At 33.3% G+C, this 16,498-nt stretch overlaps 1 protein-coding gene across 1 annotated transcript in view; it reads left to right on the forward strand.

The window, feature by feature from the left end:
* The window catches only part of LOC100182562, a 19,998-nt gene that overhangs the window by 2,926 nt on the left and 574 nt on the right, over window positions 1–16,498 (forward strand). Inside the window, exons 4-30 of the mRNA XM_026838095.1 lie at window positions 396–597; window positions 1,085–1,362; window positions 1,885–2,059; window positions 2,632–2,888; window positions 3,196–3,370; window positions 4,189–4,466; window positions 4,925–5,096; window positions 5,359–5,663; window positions 6,317–6,409; window positions 6,774–6,993; window positions 7,396–7,643; window positions 7,840–7,878; window positions 8,331–8,472; window positions 8,739–8,871; window positions 9,857–10,056; window positions 10,580–10,704; window positions 11,109–11,227; window positions 11,603–11,751; window positions 12,320–12,360; window positions 12,760–12,902; window positions 13,206–13,460; window positions 13,833–13,991; window positions 14,372–14,481; window positions 14,819–14,967; window positions 15,524–15,698; window positions 15,990–16,107; window positions 16,448–16,496. Of these exons, the coding sequence (XP_026693896.1) occupies window positions 396–597; window positions 1,085–1,362; window positions 1,885–2,059; window positions 2,632–2,888; window positions 3,196–3,370; window positions 4,189–4,466; window positions 4,925–5,096; window positions 5,359–5,663; window positions 6,317–6,409; window positions 6,774–6,993; window positions 7,396–7,643; window positions 7,840–7,878; window positions 8,331–8,472; window positions 8,739–8,871; window positions 9,857–10,056; window positions 10,580–10,704; window positions 11,109–11,227; window positions 11,603–11,751; window positions 12,320–12,360; window positions 12,760–12,902; window positions 13,206–13,460; window positions 13,833–13,991; window positions 14,372–14,481; window positions 14,819–14,967; window positions 15,524–15,698; window positions 15,990–16,107; window positions 16,448–16,496 (4,509 nt within the window). The remainder of the gene's footprint in view (window positions 1–395; window positions 598–1,084; window positions 1,363–1,884; window positions 2,060–2,631; window positions 2,889–3,195; window positions 3,371–4,188; window positions 4,467–4,924; window positions 5,097–5,358; window positions 5,664–6,316; window positions 6,410–6,773; window positions 6,994–7,395; window positions 7,644–7,839; window positions 7,879–8,330; window positions 8,473–8,738; window positions 8,872–9,856; window positions 10,057–10,579; window positions 10,705–11,108; window positions 11,228–11,602; window positions 11,752–12,319; window positions 12,361–12,759; window positions 12,903–13,205; window positions 13,461–13,832; window positions 13,992–14,371; window positions 14,482–14,818; window positions 14,968–15,523; window positions 15,699–15,989; window positions 16,108–16,447; window positions 16,497–16,498) is intronic.

The following is a 16,498-nucleotide window of genomic DNA, read 5'->3' on the forward strand; positions in this document are numbered from 1 at the left end:
CACCCACAAAGTAACATACATGGTAACTCGTAAGCTGGCACGAGGTGTTAAACCCGTGTGATAACGACTGTCGTTTTCCGGCCACGCGAGGATAAAGTAAGTTACATTCATTCATTCATTCATACATGGTAGCAAGTAAGGGGGCGCGAGGTGTATGGAACAGAACACCCTTATTCAGTGGCGCAGCCAGGATGGGTTTTGGGGGTCCTAACCCCCCTTTTAAACCCCCCCCAAAAAAATTTGAAAAACTGAAAAAAAAAATATTTGAAAAAAAAAATGTTTTGATTAAACCCACTGCCCTTATTATAACTACTGTCGTTGCCCAACCATGTGAGGTTGAATAGGCTACATTCATTCATATTGTTTTTTACTCTATAAATTATTTATAATTCCAGCCAACCACCAAGGACCCCAACCCCAGATCCTCTCACGGAGTTTGTAATGGTAGCCCCACAGTTCGCAGTCGCTCGTTTTATTAAATATTCAAGGGAGGAAAGGTCCCGAATGGAAACATGTTTATACAAAACTGGTGATGTGGAGATTGTGGAAAATGCAGAGAAAAAGCTGGAGTATATTATTCGCCCTCGACAATATTTGGTAAGCTTTAAAAAGCAACTATATATATATTTACTTTTTATTATTTAGGCTATGAGGGATTTTTTCAATATGATTTATTTTTATTTCTTTAGTGTACTCTTTAACCTCATTTTTCATTCATGCAAATCAATAATTTAAATTTTACAAATATATTTGGTATACTTGTGTTTTATTTATTTATTCTTTTTTTTTTTCTTTTTTTTTTTTTTCTTTAAAAAATATGGAACGCTTCACGATTTTGCGTTTTTAGTATATGTACTGCCGAAGCTAGTACTTGTGTTTTATTTATGATAAGCATAAAGGGATTTTGTTCAATAAGATTTTTTTATTTTGGTTTCTTTAGTCTACTCTCTTAAGTCTTAACCCCTTTTTTTATTTATGAAAAGCAATAAGCAATGGTTTTAAATTTTAAAATGACCTGTTTATTATTATAGTCTGGATGAAAATGTATTTTTGCATAAATTAACAAAAGCGATTTTTTACACAGGTTCTTCCTAAAACCCAAAAAGAGTATGAAAAAAAGTGCCGAAAAGAATTACTCGCTTATCTTGATAACTACAGCAGTTATTTCTGCAAATTCAATCGTGAAGTACTTCATTCTGCAATGGAGAGAAACCCATTTTATTTCAACGATCGATCACCCAGAGAAAATAGGATTGTATTTGTACGTTGGTACATGGATGACTGTAAGGTTTTGGTTGCTGGACCAAAACAAAAGGTGGAAAATGAATTAGACCGAATTTATTCAGTTTTGCAAATCCCAAGGTAAGAATCTGTTGCTGTGAAAACGTAACATACAAAAATCAAGTCCAACAATTGTATAATAAAAGAGATATATTTCACCTAAATGGCATCGTCAGTCTCTTATTCAAATAGAATGGTAATGACTGTAGTTTTGCTGTTGATTTTCTTGGTTGTTCCCATAACTTGATCTTTGATATTGTTTTCAAAGAGATAAATATATAGTATAGTTATGTTGTGATTCAAATTATTTTTTTCATTTTGTTGTTATGTTTCATATTAATTTCATATACATGTATTGTGTGCAGTGACTAATTCGTAAGTGGGCATGAGGTGTATGAAACAGAACACCCGTGTTATAACAACTGTCGTTGCCCCGCCATGCGAGGATAAATAAGTTACATACGTGGTAACTTGTAAGCGGGCACGAGGTGTATGAAACAGAACACTTGTGTTATAACGACTGTCGTTGCCCCGCCATGCGAGGATAAATAAGTTACATATATAAATATATACTGATTCATTAATCCCCTTTATGTTTAACAGACCAGAGAATCTTACAACTTTTGAACTTTATATTGAAAACCCAGAGATTGCTCAATTCATTGAATCATCCGAGTATTATCGGGAATTATTATTTAAAACGTTCGAAGAAACAGCGACGGTTAATATTGTGCGAAAACAAAGAAACATTGCTTTCAAGTTCCGTTCTATATATGAAGTAATTATTCATGTTTTTCTAGAATTACGTTTTATTTTATTAATCTCTAAACCCAAAAGTTTGAAATTAATTGTTAATTTGGAATAAAAAGCATTCGAATGGGTAGTGGGGGTAGTTTTCACTAAAAAACTTTCACTATTAGTATATATGGTACAGTGGGGTAGGATGGATCCATAAGGTTAACATTTACCAGATGTCTTAGAGGCTTGGTATACGAATTTAACCTAAAACCCATTTTACCCCTTTATGGTGGTAATAAATTAAATAAATATATTAACCTAAAAATGGAACGAACGTAAAAATCTTACCAATTGTAAAACCAGTTTATATTAATACTTTTGCGCCTTAAAAATTTCACTTTTTCAAAAGGATATTTTTCAAAGAATATGTTTAAATTGGTTTCAGGAAATAGAAAAAATAAATTTTCAAAAAATGTATTCGCAAATTGATTGTTTTTTTTAACCTTTTTTTTTAAGAAATATTTTTTTGGGGTGTAGGGAGTGCTTTCCTGTATTAATATTTAGCATTGTTTAATGTGTGCAGGTAGAAAAAACAGTTTGTGTTTTATACAGGTTGATGAAGATGAAGTGGAAATGTTCAAAGACAATTGCAAACAAGTTTTGAATGAATTTACTTCACAATTTTCACATTGGTCCAGCAAATATCCTGCAAACCAAATACAAAAAGCAAAAAGACAGTCTTCTTCTGCGTTTACTTGCACCCAGGATGTGACAGTTAAAGTTGACAACTCATACCTGTCAATCATTGGATTAAATGAAATAGTTGAAGGAAGAAAAGAAGAAATGTTAAAAGCAATGCAAATGGCAAGGTATTAATGGTTTTATGAATGACACTTATTAAATGAATGAATGTAAATTGCTTAATCCTAGTGTAGCTGAAAAACGACAGTCGTTATTACACGGGTGCTCTGTTTCATACACCTCGTGCTCGCTTACGAGTTCCCACGAATGTAACTTATTTATCTTCGCATGGCTGGAAAACGACAGTCGTTATTGCACGGGCGTTTTATTTCATACACCTCGTGGCAGCTTACAAGTTACCACATACAGAATAAATAAAATTGTAACAAACAAACTTCTTAAATTTTGTCACCCCCAAGTTCTTTGTACACACAGGAAAAAGATATTATCGCATCGTTGTCCTGCAAAAGATTATCATGTTGCCGAATTCATAAACCAAAGAAGTGCAAGAATGAATGAACTCAAGCAATCTTTTAGTCGCATCGCAACACTTAAGATAGTTGCCAAGGGAAAAGACAAACTGGAATACCAATTTACTTCTAATGAAGAGGTATTACAATTTTAAATTTTGTTTACTAGAAACATTACTGCAAGTTTGCTAAGTATTACAAAGTATTACATTTCAGTTAATTTTGCTTTTTCTTTTTTAGTTAATTTTGATTTTACAGATTTGGTTATTTTTACTGTTACATTTTTGGTTAACTTTGTTTTTACGTTTTGGTTAATTTAGGTCTTTGGTCCCAAGTAGCTTATAGTAAATGCATCTTTGCCAAGTTTGTTGGTTAAAGTAGAGAAAATTCTTGGCAAATCACCGGTCTATCTCTGCTGGATAGTGGTTAGCACTTACCTGGTTTATTTATAGACATAAAGCCACCAATCAAAGGCTTAAGGTTTTGACTTTCTCTTCTTCGTTGTTATTTTGTGCTCACTAGATTTTATACAAATATATTTAAGAATTTAATCAAAAATACCTTCAAGATATATATATATATATATATATATAGGTAAGGTTCTGTATTTCGGCACGCAAGAAGGCCTGAAGTACCGTTGCCCATCCGCAAGCACATTATAATAATACCCTTATTTGTCTCTTCGGTTATGGTAGTGAAGATTTAGAAGGATTTTAAACGAAAAGACAGGATATAGCGACAAAACAACAGTTGTTAAAATATGCTTACAGTAAAAACATATTTACATTTAATTGGAAGAAAATAAGCGCGGTCCGTGGTCGCTACACCTAGCAAACAAACAAGTCATTTATGTTTAATTATTATTAAGTTAAACTTGTAATAGAAACTAAAGTGTGTGTAAGGACACGAATGTGGGCCAGATCCGTACATTAATGACCTTACACTTCCCCCCTCTCAGATGTTACCGGAAGATCAAACCCAATTTAAAAGTGAATGCTTGGTAAAACTGAACAAATTCTTGGTCAAATATACATCTTGGGAGAAAACGTATCCGCCTTCTGTTTTAAAAATGGCAGCAATGAATAATGACCCTTATTTACAAAGTATTGCTGGGCATCGCTTGGAACGTTTTCTGCATGAAAACAAGTTTGTATTGGTGGGAGTAAAAAGCTGCGTGGAAAATATGAAAACTGAGATATCGAATATGATGGAACACTACCAAAGAGAACACCAGAGGTAACAGATTGGATTTTGATTTGTTAACACTAGAACTGTACATTCATTCATTAGATTGGATTTTTGTTTTATGTTTTATACTTAACACCAGGACGGTAAACTTTCTGCAATGGAAAACTTAAAGTGTCTTGAACTTATAGGGTTTTATATTGCTTACGAGTTATTATATATTTTTTATTTACACCTAATATATCTTGGGTGAGAATCTTCTGACCTTTTTCCTTTAAAAAGTCATTTTTGGAAATCAGACCCATTTAAAAAATTAAAGAGGTAGGGTCCCAAATAATACATCAATATACAAGTCATTCATGCGAAGCAACGTGCGCCCTACTTGACCTTTCTGTGCATGGTGAATATTTCAGTGTTGAAATTAATCATTTTTATCTTTTGCAGGGGCTGAAAAATTGCTGGCTTATCAGCCTCTTATTCAAATATAACTTCTGGTGTATTTCTTTCAGGCTTACCTATCAATTTTTATTGCCCGTTGCACCAAAGGATTATTATGTTGCGAGTTTCATCAATAACTCCCCCACACACATGGAGCAATTGGTCCAGGAACTATCTGCTGTTTGCCAAATCTCATTTATTGAAAATACAGATATTTTGGCACGGTTTACCTCAGTTGACATGGTAATACTTAAATGTGGTTCAAGCTTTTTATGCCTGAAATTTGTTTGTGTGTTCGTGGCAAAAACAGCCATTGCTCTAACTCACTGGTCGCCTATGGATTGTCTAAATTTTCAGTCATTTCAAAAAAAATATCCACAAAGTTACAAATGTGGTAACTCGTAAGCGAGCACAAGGTGTACGAAGCAAAACACCCGTGTAATATTTACTGTCGTTGCTGCGCCATGCGGGGATAATAAGTTTCATTCTTTCATTTACACTTTAGGTTTCGCCACACTTTGTACCAGCATTTGAAAAAGATTGTCTGGACAGGATGCTGAATTTTTTCAACCACCATTTCTCATGTTGGAAATCTCTGCAATACAATGCTCAAATGATGGGAAAAGTCTTAGAGACATACCCTGGTCTACAAGGCTTGCAAAGTGACAATGTAAAAGTTAGAATTGAAGCTGACTCTCTTGTGGTCACTGGGTTGAAAGGTGAAGTTGACAACAGGAGACAAATGATCCTTGATGCGATACAACTAAGAAACAACGGTCAACAAGGTGGAGGCTCAAGCAAAAATTCAAGGTGAGAACTTTTATAAACTTTCTAAATCTCTTCATTGAATGAATGGATGTAACTTGTTTATCCTCGCGTAGCCGAAAAGCAACAGTCGTTATAACTCGACTGTCCTGTTTCGTACACCTCTTGCTCAGTTTTCAGTTACCGATTTTACTTTGTGTATTGAAGGGCCATTCTCAATCTCTAACTGTTTCCTCCATGTTTGAAAAAGTTTGTTTCTGGGTACATGTGACATAACAAATTTGTTACTACTTTGTATGTATTTCTGGCGCTGTGGTGTGGTTAGCGTGCCTGCCTCTAACCCGGAGGTTATGGGTTCAAGGCTCGTCACTGCTACCATTGTGGGAGTATGTGTCGTTGGGCAAGACACTTAACGGCAATTGCTTTAACCCAGTGGTCACTAATGGGTTGTCTAAATTATCAGCCAAACACGAAAAAGATAATTACTCACAAAGAAACATACGTGGTAACCCGTAAACGGGCACAAGGTGCATGAAACAGGACGTCCATGTTTTAATGACTGTTGTTTTTCGGCCACATGAGGATAACGTAAGTTACATACATCCAATATATGCATAAAAGGTATTATATTACACCTATGCTTTTTAATTAAAGTACTTTATACATAATTTCAAACCTGAATTAATAATTCTTTAAAGCACTTCTTTCCCTACAAACAGTAGAAGAAGTAGTGCAACTGGTTCAGAGGAAGGCAATCAACCAAAGGCTGCGAAAACAAGCAGAAGACCAAGGCAAGAACTAAGTTTAAGTTTAACTAAGATTGCGTTAAAAATATATTATTTTAATTTTTTATATTTCTGAATTTCCTTTTTTTACTCAGAATATGTTACAATAATTGCCATTTTGTTGCTGAGTGCCATATTTTTTGTTTATTGAATATGATTTTCATTATCTTATTCTGAGTGATGAATAAGTCTGGCAACATGGCATAGTGAATAGGTTCAACGCTGCTACCATTGTGGTCGCACATGTCCTTGGCTAAGATTCTTAAAAGTAATTGGCCCAACCCAGTAATCCTGCGGCATAACTGTTTTTAAACTTATTAATAGTTAACAATATTTTAAACCTAACTTGATTCTGTATAACACTTTTCAGAAATCGTGAACGCAGTAGTGCAGGTGGCTCACAAGAAATCAAACCACATTATTCATTCGTACAACCAAAACTGAAGAATTTTGACAAGATCATAGATTATGTGTTTAACACACCTGCTCATATTGGTTCGTTGAGTGAGCAAGTTGGTAAAGCCACAAAAATACAACGTCATCCTAAAGCTAGGAATCCCAAAGTGAAATTTATCACCAGAGTAGAAGCGGTAATACTTTTTAAATATTTTTTTTTTCACTTTTAAAAATAATTTTTAAGAATTTTTTTTAAGAATTATTTTTTATTTAAAAAAAGATTTTTAAAGATTTTTTTATAAATACAAAAGTTATGTTGACCAAAAAAGAGGCTTCCTTGTAACATAACATAAGTTATATTTGTCTATTCAAATAACAAAGATCAGGTTAATTAAAACAGTGAAATGAAGGGAATTATATAAAAACATTTTTCTAGTGTGTTTGTTAAATTACAACATTTCTGACTTGTAAATGACATCTTTATGAAGTCTTGCCGAATGGCAGACGACACGCCGGAAATACACTATATTTTTTATACCAGATGCCGTGAAAGATTTTTGACATCTTTATTATATTATAAATATATTCCTTTTTAGAAAAACGCTTTGCCAGCCAGCGAATTGCGAAAAATTGCTCAAACTTTTTTCAAACAATTTAGCTGCTGGTCACAGTCATTCCCACAAGAACAGATTGACCAAGCTGACAAGAATTCTCCTGAATTAGTTGATAAATTAAAAGACAATCCTGTTTCTATTCAATGGAACAATAACACTGCAATAGTGGTTGGCTTATCTGAAAATGTGGAAGCATTTTCTGCAGCTCTCAAAAAAGCACTTCAGCAAGAGTAAGTTTGAAACATATAAAGTTAAATTCTTGGTAACTTAAAGCCTTGGCTGAGCTGTCAACTCTGACTTAACTCTAAGACCTCAATATAAAAACTTTGAATTTTATATTATTAGGAATCTTAGTACATACTTTTTATTCGAACCAAATAAATAATGTTGAAATGAGATATTATTTTTTCCCCATTTTTTTTACAGCAAAGAAATAGAAATGGAATATTCTTCCCAAAATGCATTGTAAGTATAATACTATTGGCCAATTTCTGGTTCTTTGTTTCTTTTTATATACAAGGTTTATGAAATGAAAACACTTTTGTTAAAACAGTGTTGCCCTGCCAAGATAAATTAGTTACATTTATTATTGTTATGTTGACATTTATTTTTACATCATTGTAAAAAAAATGTTTTATTGTTACTCCAAAACAATAAAAATGGAGACTGCAGAATATTTTAGGCACGGTTTGTAGATTGTTTATGGGTTTTAAATAAAATGCATTTGTATGCATACCTAGAACCTTACTAGGACTTATACGTATGGAGCAACATACTATAAAAACAATTCTCCTTTTATTATATATTTAATTATATCGCTAAGACTTTTTTATCTATCTAAGCATTATATGGGGGATTGTTACTCGCAGCTTGTTTGTATTTTAGTCTAAGAACCATATTTTTTACAAACTTTTCAGGCACTTGGTAAAATGTGGTGCTGTTGAAGAAATATCAAAGAAGTATAAAGATTCATTTGTAATTTTGTTTTCGCTCGGAAAACTTAAGTTTAAAGGCAAGGAAAGCAAAGTGAAAGAAGTCATAAAAGAAGTACAAGAAATGGTCTGTAATTTAATGGAAATATTTAAGTTTAAAAATTCTCCTACTGGTTTCACCTTCACAAGCCAAAATTAATGTAACATATCTATTATCTATACTTTGTATCCTCATATTCAAATTCAATTGGGTAAAAGCGTGGTCGCTACACCTTTAATACTAATAATATAAAGTGTTTTTATTATTAATACTATTTGAGCATCAAATCGGGGTTAGATTCCAAGAATTTATTACAAGTTATAAGATATTTATGTTTTTGTCGTTGTTGGTAGAATCTGATTGACACAAATCTTGAAATGGTTGAAGAAAAACTTCTTCTGTTGAAAACTGCGTTGAATTGTGTTGAACCTTGTGTTTACAATCGAGAGTTTGTTGAAAACGAAATTGAAAAACAAAATCTTAAAGGTAATTGCTGAAAATATTTTTTAACCTTTTGTTTATAATTCTCATAAAATATAATTGTGAATGCATTAGACTGCTAGCAGTTTTAAGAGATTAAGAATATTTGATTTTATTATATATGGGTGAGATCCTATAGAAAAACATGCCAGAAATTTAGGCCATTTACCCAATCCCTGACCTTTCAAATTTACAATAGATTGATCACACCACTTCTCTACAATGTAGAATGTCACCGTACTATAATATTAGCACCTATGCACGTGTTTGGCTTACAAATTATACCTTAACTTAAATTAACGGTTATGGTCATATTTTGCTTACAAATTATATTTTGTATCTGTTTTATAACTTAGATCTTACACTCATTTTTGTCTTACATACATAACTTAAAATCACCACTTTCTTTTCTATATGGGAATTTAGAAGCTTAGATTTAGGGCAGATTTGGCTCATTACCCAAACACCCAGAAGTACCAGTATCGAGATTGGAACCTGGTACGTCTGGGTTACAACCCACCCACCTGAACAACTACGCCACTGTGGCAGTTAATGCCTACAGTGGAGAGGTTACTGACTTGAAGCTCGATACCACTGAGCGACTTCACTAGCCTAAACTAATTTGTTTCTTTGCTTCTTTTAAATCCCACATTTGGCTTGCAAATTAAAGGTTAACTTAAATGAACACTTATAATTAGATTAACGGTTCTAAATTTGTAAAATTTAAATTTGTAAGCAAAATATATGCATAACCCCTAATCTAAATTATAAGTGTTAATTTAAGTTAAGTTTTAGTTTGTAAGCCAAATGTAGGATTTTGTAACCTTTTCTGCATATATTTTGCCTACAAATTATAACTTAACTTAAATTAACACTTATAATTTAGATTAGGGGTTATGCATATATTTTGCTTACAAAATATAGCTTAATTGAAACCTACATAGCTTCAAACTAACGTTTACGTTTCTTTGTTTTCCTCCATTCATCTCAGCTGCAATAGAAGTTGAAAATGATGAAGTCCATTTGATGACAATGACAAATGAAATGTCGGCACAGGCGGTTGCAATACTCAATAACATGATCACTACCCACCAGATTGAAATACCCAGTGATATTTCTCCGCTTGTGAAGCTGAAAACTTTACAAGATAAATTAAACAAGTTTACCAAATGCTATGTGGTAAAAATTAAGGTAATTGAATGAAGAATAACTGAAATTTATTTCGTCTCTTCTGTCACGATAACGAAGAAGGAGAGAGTTTACAAAGCGAAAAGCAGGTAGTAACGGGAAAACAACAGTTGTTAAAACTCACTTTTAAAAAAAAAAAGAAAAAAAAATGTTCTGGATAAAATGCGTTACCATTAAACACTCTGCTTCTAATACTTAATGTATTGTACTGTAGAAGTACTCAGTTGTTTGGAGAATTATATGAGTAGATTTTATCCAAGTTATGTGTTAATACCATTTTCTACCTAACATACTTTTTATTTTTTTGTATTATAATGTTTAGTATTAGTATTTATTTTTTATAGTTTTTGGTAAAATTTATTTTGTTATAATTCATTTATTTATTGTAAGTAAATAGAAAAGTAAAACCTATGAAACTTTATTTTTTCTGTCAGTTTTGTTCACTCAGGCGAATTCCTTTTAAGTTCTAATGTAATATATGTAATGTAGGTCCAAAAACTGACATTAAACTTTAAATTTCTGACAGGAAAATGTCCTCGAGCTGATACTTTTTGTTGGTGATGACACCAAACTAATTGAAGAAGCTAAAAGTTACTTGAACAGTTGTTGTCCTGATTCACGAGTTCTTGAGTTCACCCCAGGAGTTACCAGGTTTGTACAGGTTGTGTCTTTACGCACACTTTTATTCCGATTAGAACTTTAATATTGTTTAATTAATTGTTGTTTAATTTACACTGTATTGCGAAGGTGTAACAGCCACACTTTTTATCCAGAACGTTATTTTTTCTGTTGTATCAATAAGCGTGTTTTAACAACTGTTGTTTTACTGTAACTAGCCGTCTTTTCGCTTTTATGAACTTTCCTGTTCTTTGTTATCAAGATCACAGAGACAAAATAATTTTAATTTATAATAATACTATAATAATACCTTTTTTGTCTGTGCGATTATGGTAGCGAAGATTTAAAGACATTTAAAATGCAAGGACATGATATAGCGACAAAACAACAATTGTTAAAACAAGCTTACAGCCGAAAACATATTTACATTCCTTCAGGTTTATTGGCAAGTATTGGCTGAATGATGAATCTTGTAGCTTGGTTCCTTCATCTTTTTCAACCAAGGTTCTTGAACAAGGCATTGAATTCACTGGACCTCCTGATGTGTTAGATACAGGTAAGAGGTAACGTAACATAACATAATTTTTATTTGCGAAAAGTTTGCGAAAAAATACGAATGATAGTTTATCGAAACATAATTTTAAAACAATAGCGAAGATCTTGTTATTTAAAGAATAAAAAGAAGGAAATCAACAGCAAAACAACAGTTGTTAAAACACTCTATAGATAAAACGTTATGAAAAGTGGCGGTTAAAGAGCGACAAAAAGTGGTTTGATATAATTAGGAAGTGTTTTATTTCACTGTATGTTGGGTTCAAAGTGAATTAATTTGTTTAGATATTTTACTCAAAGTAAATCGTTTTCCGGACACGCAAGGATAGAGTAAGTTTCATTCATTCATTACATTTACATTCAATGTTAACTTTTTCAGTAATAGAGAAACTAGTAAACAAAAACCTTGATTGCCACAACTTTTCCTACTCTTCCCCTAAGCTGTCTACGTTATTGGAGGAAATCAAATGGAAAGCATTCGTTACTTTCCTTGAAGCAACTCATCGATGTACAGTCACTGCTGCAACAGTAAGTCTTGTTAGAGATATTTGCTAGAACTTGGGTGTTGGGGTAATAAATGTCATTTTGCAACAACATATGGTAGGGTGGGGTAAGACGGGACACCTTTAGCACATAATATCCAAATATCCTGATCAAGTTTTGAGCAATTAACAACGGTCAATGGGAGTTGTGAGGATATGGTTTTATAAATCTTTGAATTTTCTATGTTTACTACCAAATGAGACACAAAATAGAATCAAAAGGTGTCCCAACTTCCCCACCCTACTATATACAATACAAACATCACTCATGTAAAATATAATAAAAAACAACATCTCTAAAATTTTGTTTTGAAATCGTGCGTTTATTATTATATTTATCCGAAAACAATAGATAAGTATTTATAAAACAACCATGTTAACGCTACTTGCACTTAGCCAGTCTTACATACTAGCGAGATAAATGAGTTACATATGTGGTAAAGTAAAACTTATTCAGTAAAAAGCAAAAGTAGCCTACAAAAAATGTTCATATTTCACCACATGGTATGCAAGATCACGTTCAACTTTAACTGTGTATTTTTTATGATCACCAGGATTCAGCTGTTGCATCAACCAAGTCTAGGTTTAATGAAAGGTAATTGCTTTACTATTTATTTAATAAAAAGCTTTCTTAAAATTTTGACAATTCACTAGCGCATATATAGTAACAATTTGTTTAGATTGTTAAGGAATAGAAATTAACATATGTTGCATCCAATAGTAAAACGAAAGTTTCGATAAGTTTCAAATGTTAATAACATATGTGGTTACTTGTACGCAGGCAGGAGGTCTATGAAACAGAACACCCATATATAACGACTATCGTTGCCCCGCGTTATTTATGCGGGGATAAATAAGTAAAATACATGGTAACTTGTAAGCGGCACAAGGGTTAGAAACAGAACACCCGTGTTATACCGTCTGTAGTTTCGTCACACAAGATTGAATAAGTTGTGTTCATACATTCATGATCATTATATTAATTTGTTTACAGAAATAATGCTCTAAATGACATCGCAAAAGTTTCTGAAGCAATGTTTGGAAAAGTGAAAGTGAAAATTGTTGTTGGTGACATCACAGAAGAATATTCTGATGTCATAATCAATGGTGCTACCAGTGATTTTGTGTTATCTAGAGGTAGAATCTTGTTGTTTTTTAAATAATATTGTAAAAGTTAAAAAAAGTATTTTTGTTGATATTGCAATTTATAACATAAAAGAACAAACATTTTAGCCCATAACTTTTGATCAAACGAATATATGGGCAAACCATTGAGTCTTAGATAACTAAAAGTAGGAAAAAGGATCTCATTTATATTAATATCTTGTGTTAGCTGTGTTTTTGTTATAAATTTATAGATAAGAATAACGTGAATGTTTTCAAAAAAACAAACATAACATAAAAATTCTTTTATAAACATAAATCACATTTTTTTTCTAGGAACAGTTTCATCGGCCCTTTTAAAAGTAGCTGGGCCAGCAATGCAGGATCAATGCAACAACAATCCTGTAATGACGTATCCCGCTGTAAATCCGAGTATTCGAGTCACAGACAGTTTTAATCTGCTGTGCAATCACGTCGTTCATCTAGTCACGCCGCGTCAATCCTCAATGTTGGCGGCACATATCAAGGATGCAATGGAAGTAGCAGACATGCTAAAAGCTGAATCTGTATCAATACCTACCCTTGGTGCTGGTAAGTTAGTAACATAACAAAATTGTTTTTATCTTTTAATAACGGTACGCATGGAACTTGGCGGAAAGAGTGTGAGGCAAAAAGCTGGCTGTATATAAAATATAAGTTAATAATATATTTATTTGGTTTATCTCTTTTAACTGACATTGTCACTGCATGCGTCCTTGGACCAAGACACCTGATGAATTGTCAGCCATGCATGAAACAATCACCCATAAAGTTACCTAGTATCATCTAAACGGGCATGAGGTCTATAAAATATAACGACTATTATACTTTCTAAAATTAGCCCACTTTTAAAATCACCCTACTTTTAAAATGACCCTACTAACCCAAGGATAAACAATTGTCATTCATTCATTCACCTTCCAGGTGGGATTGGTTTGGATTGTGGTGAAATTGCATCCGCCATGTGTGAGGCATTCGCCCAATTCGCCGAATCATCACCAAGCTGTGTTCGGGAAATACGAGTCGTTGTTTACGAAACATCTATTGTGGAAATATTTAAACGAGGAATAACTGTTTGTATGGGTGAGGTGGTTTGTTTATACTTGTGTTTTGAGTAAGATGCTTACCTGCTTCAACCCTATGGGTGGTTATAATTGTCAACCTTACATTAAGTATATTTTTGTATATTTTGTAACTCATAAGTGGACAGGAGGTGTGTGAAACACCCGTGGTATAACATATGTCGTTGCCACCTCACGGGAGAATAAATAAGTTACATACGTGGTAACTTGTAATCGGGAACGAGGTGTATGAAACAGAACACCCGTTTTATAAGACTGTCAATGCCCTGCTATGCGCAGATAAATAAGTTACATTAATTCATTCATTCTACTTAGCACAAAATTTATATTTCTCTTCACATTTGTATCTGTTTAGTGAATTTACCCATGTTTTTATCTTAGGGTTAACCAACTACCTTGAATCATGTTGGCTTCGATTCAAACATGATAAACCACAGGAAGATAATCTTTCCATACAAATTGTATGCGATGATCAAAGTTGCTTAGATCAAGTGAGAAATTCATACATTTGTTATATGTATATATATAGTAGGGTGGGGGAAGATGGGACACCATTCTATTTTCTCGTTCCATTTGGTAGTAAACAAAGAACATTCAAAGAATTATAAAACCGAGACAACATTTATAAAAAAAGAGATAGAAACAAACTTTGTAACTAACAAATGTAAATCATATACTTAAAAAATACAACAAAAATGCCAGAAAAGACATGTTTTAGTGCACATTGTAGCAGTTTTGTATGTACCACAGACAAAATTTGTCTGTCACACTAATGTTTCCTGTCTCTGACATGTCATAGAAAACACCTAAATTGAACCATCTTTCCAGGTAAAACATGAAGTAGAGAAGCACATGAAAAGTGTGGTTGTTACCAAAACTATATCTGATGATGCGATTCATAACATGAGTGACCATGATCGTATTGAAGTATTTGATATTTCATGCGATGGTTTGGTTAACGTGGAATTACAACAAAAGTGAGTGCATTTTATTTATGACAATAGAGAGATGGCCCATTACCCCAACCCCCAAGAATGAATGTAACTTATTTATCCTTGGATAGTGGGGCAACGTTAGTCCTTATAACACGAGTATTCTGGCTCATAAGCCCTGTGCCTGTTTACAAGCTACAATGTTTGTAACTTTGTGGGTAACTGTTTTTCCAGTATAGACGTAACAGACAAAAATCAAGTCCAACCATTGTATAATAAAAGATATATATTTCGCCTAAATGGCATCGTCAGTCTCTTATTCAAATATATTTAAAAACATGTTTTAATTATATCTTTAAATATATCTACATGTTTTAAATACATAGTAGGGTGGGGGAAGATGGGACACTTTTAGCACATAATATCCAAACATCCTGATCGTGTTTTAAACAATTAACAGCGGTCTATAGGAATTCTTTAAATGTTCTTTGTTTACTAACAAATGGGATGAGAAAATAGATTGAAAAGGTGTCCCATCTCCCCCCACCCTAACATATCTTTAAATATCTCTTCATGTTTTAAATATATCATTAAATTTCAGTTCAATAACGCTGCAAGGTTTGGATGAAAATGTCGGTAAAGTTTACGAGTTGGTTCGTGACAAACTGAGAGATATAAAGTACCAGCCAACAAATGGTGCATGGGAATGGAGCTTTGGTGGAAACAAGTTCCATCCATTACCAATGCGTGTGTGTCAGCAGCTGGAAAATTACAAGGTTAATAATTTACAAGGGTGTAGCGGTCACGCCTTTTATCCAAAACATTATTTCTTTCTGTTTTATCTCCGGTCCGGCGCCGTGGCGTAGTGGTTAGCGCGCCTGCCTGTAACCCAGAGGTAATGGGTTGAAGGCTCGATGCTGCTACCATTGTGGGCGTATGTGTCCTTGAGCAAGACACTTAAAGATTTTTAAATATTTGGTTTGCAGTTTATAGCATATGCAGTTAATAAAAAAAGCTATATGAGACTATTATTTGTATAGTACATATTATTATTATTCACCCAACAGAACAGGGGTGGAGTCAACGTCATTACATTGTATGGACATTCACTTACAGTGACAGGAATGGATTGTGAGCTAAATGGAATCAAAGGGAAGTTGAAACAACCTGATTATAAAGAACAAGGTAGAAATGTAACTTAGTTATCCTGGAGTGTGCACCACTCATATAGTTTTATGCATGTCAAAAAACACTCCTGGAGTGGTAGGAAAAGTCGTTATAACACTGGTGTTTTGTTTCATACACTTTGTGCCACCTTACGAGTTACCACATATGTAACTTTGTGAGTGATTATTTTTTATGTATGGCTGACAATTTAGACAACCAATTAGTGACCACTAGGTTGGAGCAATTGTCCTCAATTGTCTTGCCCAAGGACACAAGCGCCCACAATGTTAGTGTTAAAGTCTTTATAACATGCTCTTACATTATAACCACCCATTAACCAACCAAACTTATATTTAAGCAACCAGCAACGATCTTCCATCAAGCTGGAGCAACATGGACGGCAGATCGT

This window comes from Ciona intestinalis, unplaced genomic scaffold (genome assembly GCF_000224145.3).
Source record: "Ciona intestinalis unplaced genomic scaffold, KH HT000054.2, whole genome shotgun sequence".
NCBI classification, from domain to species: domain Eukaryota; kingdom Metazoa; phylum Chordata; class Ascidiacea; order Phlebobranchia; family Cionidae; genus Ciona; species Ciona intestinalis.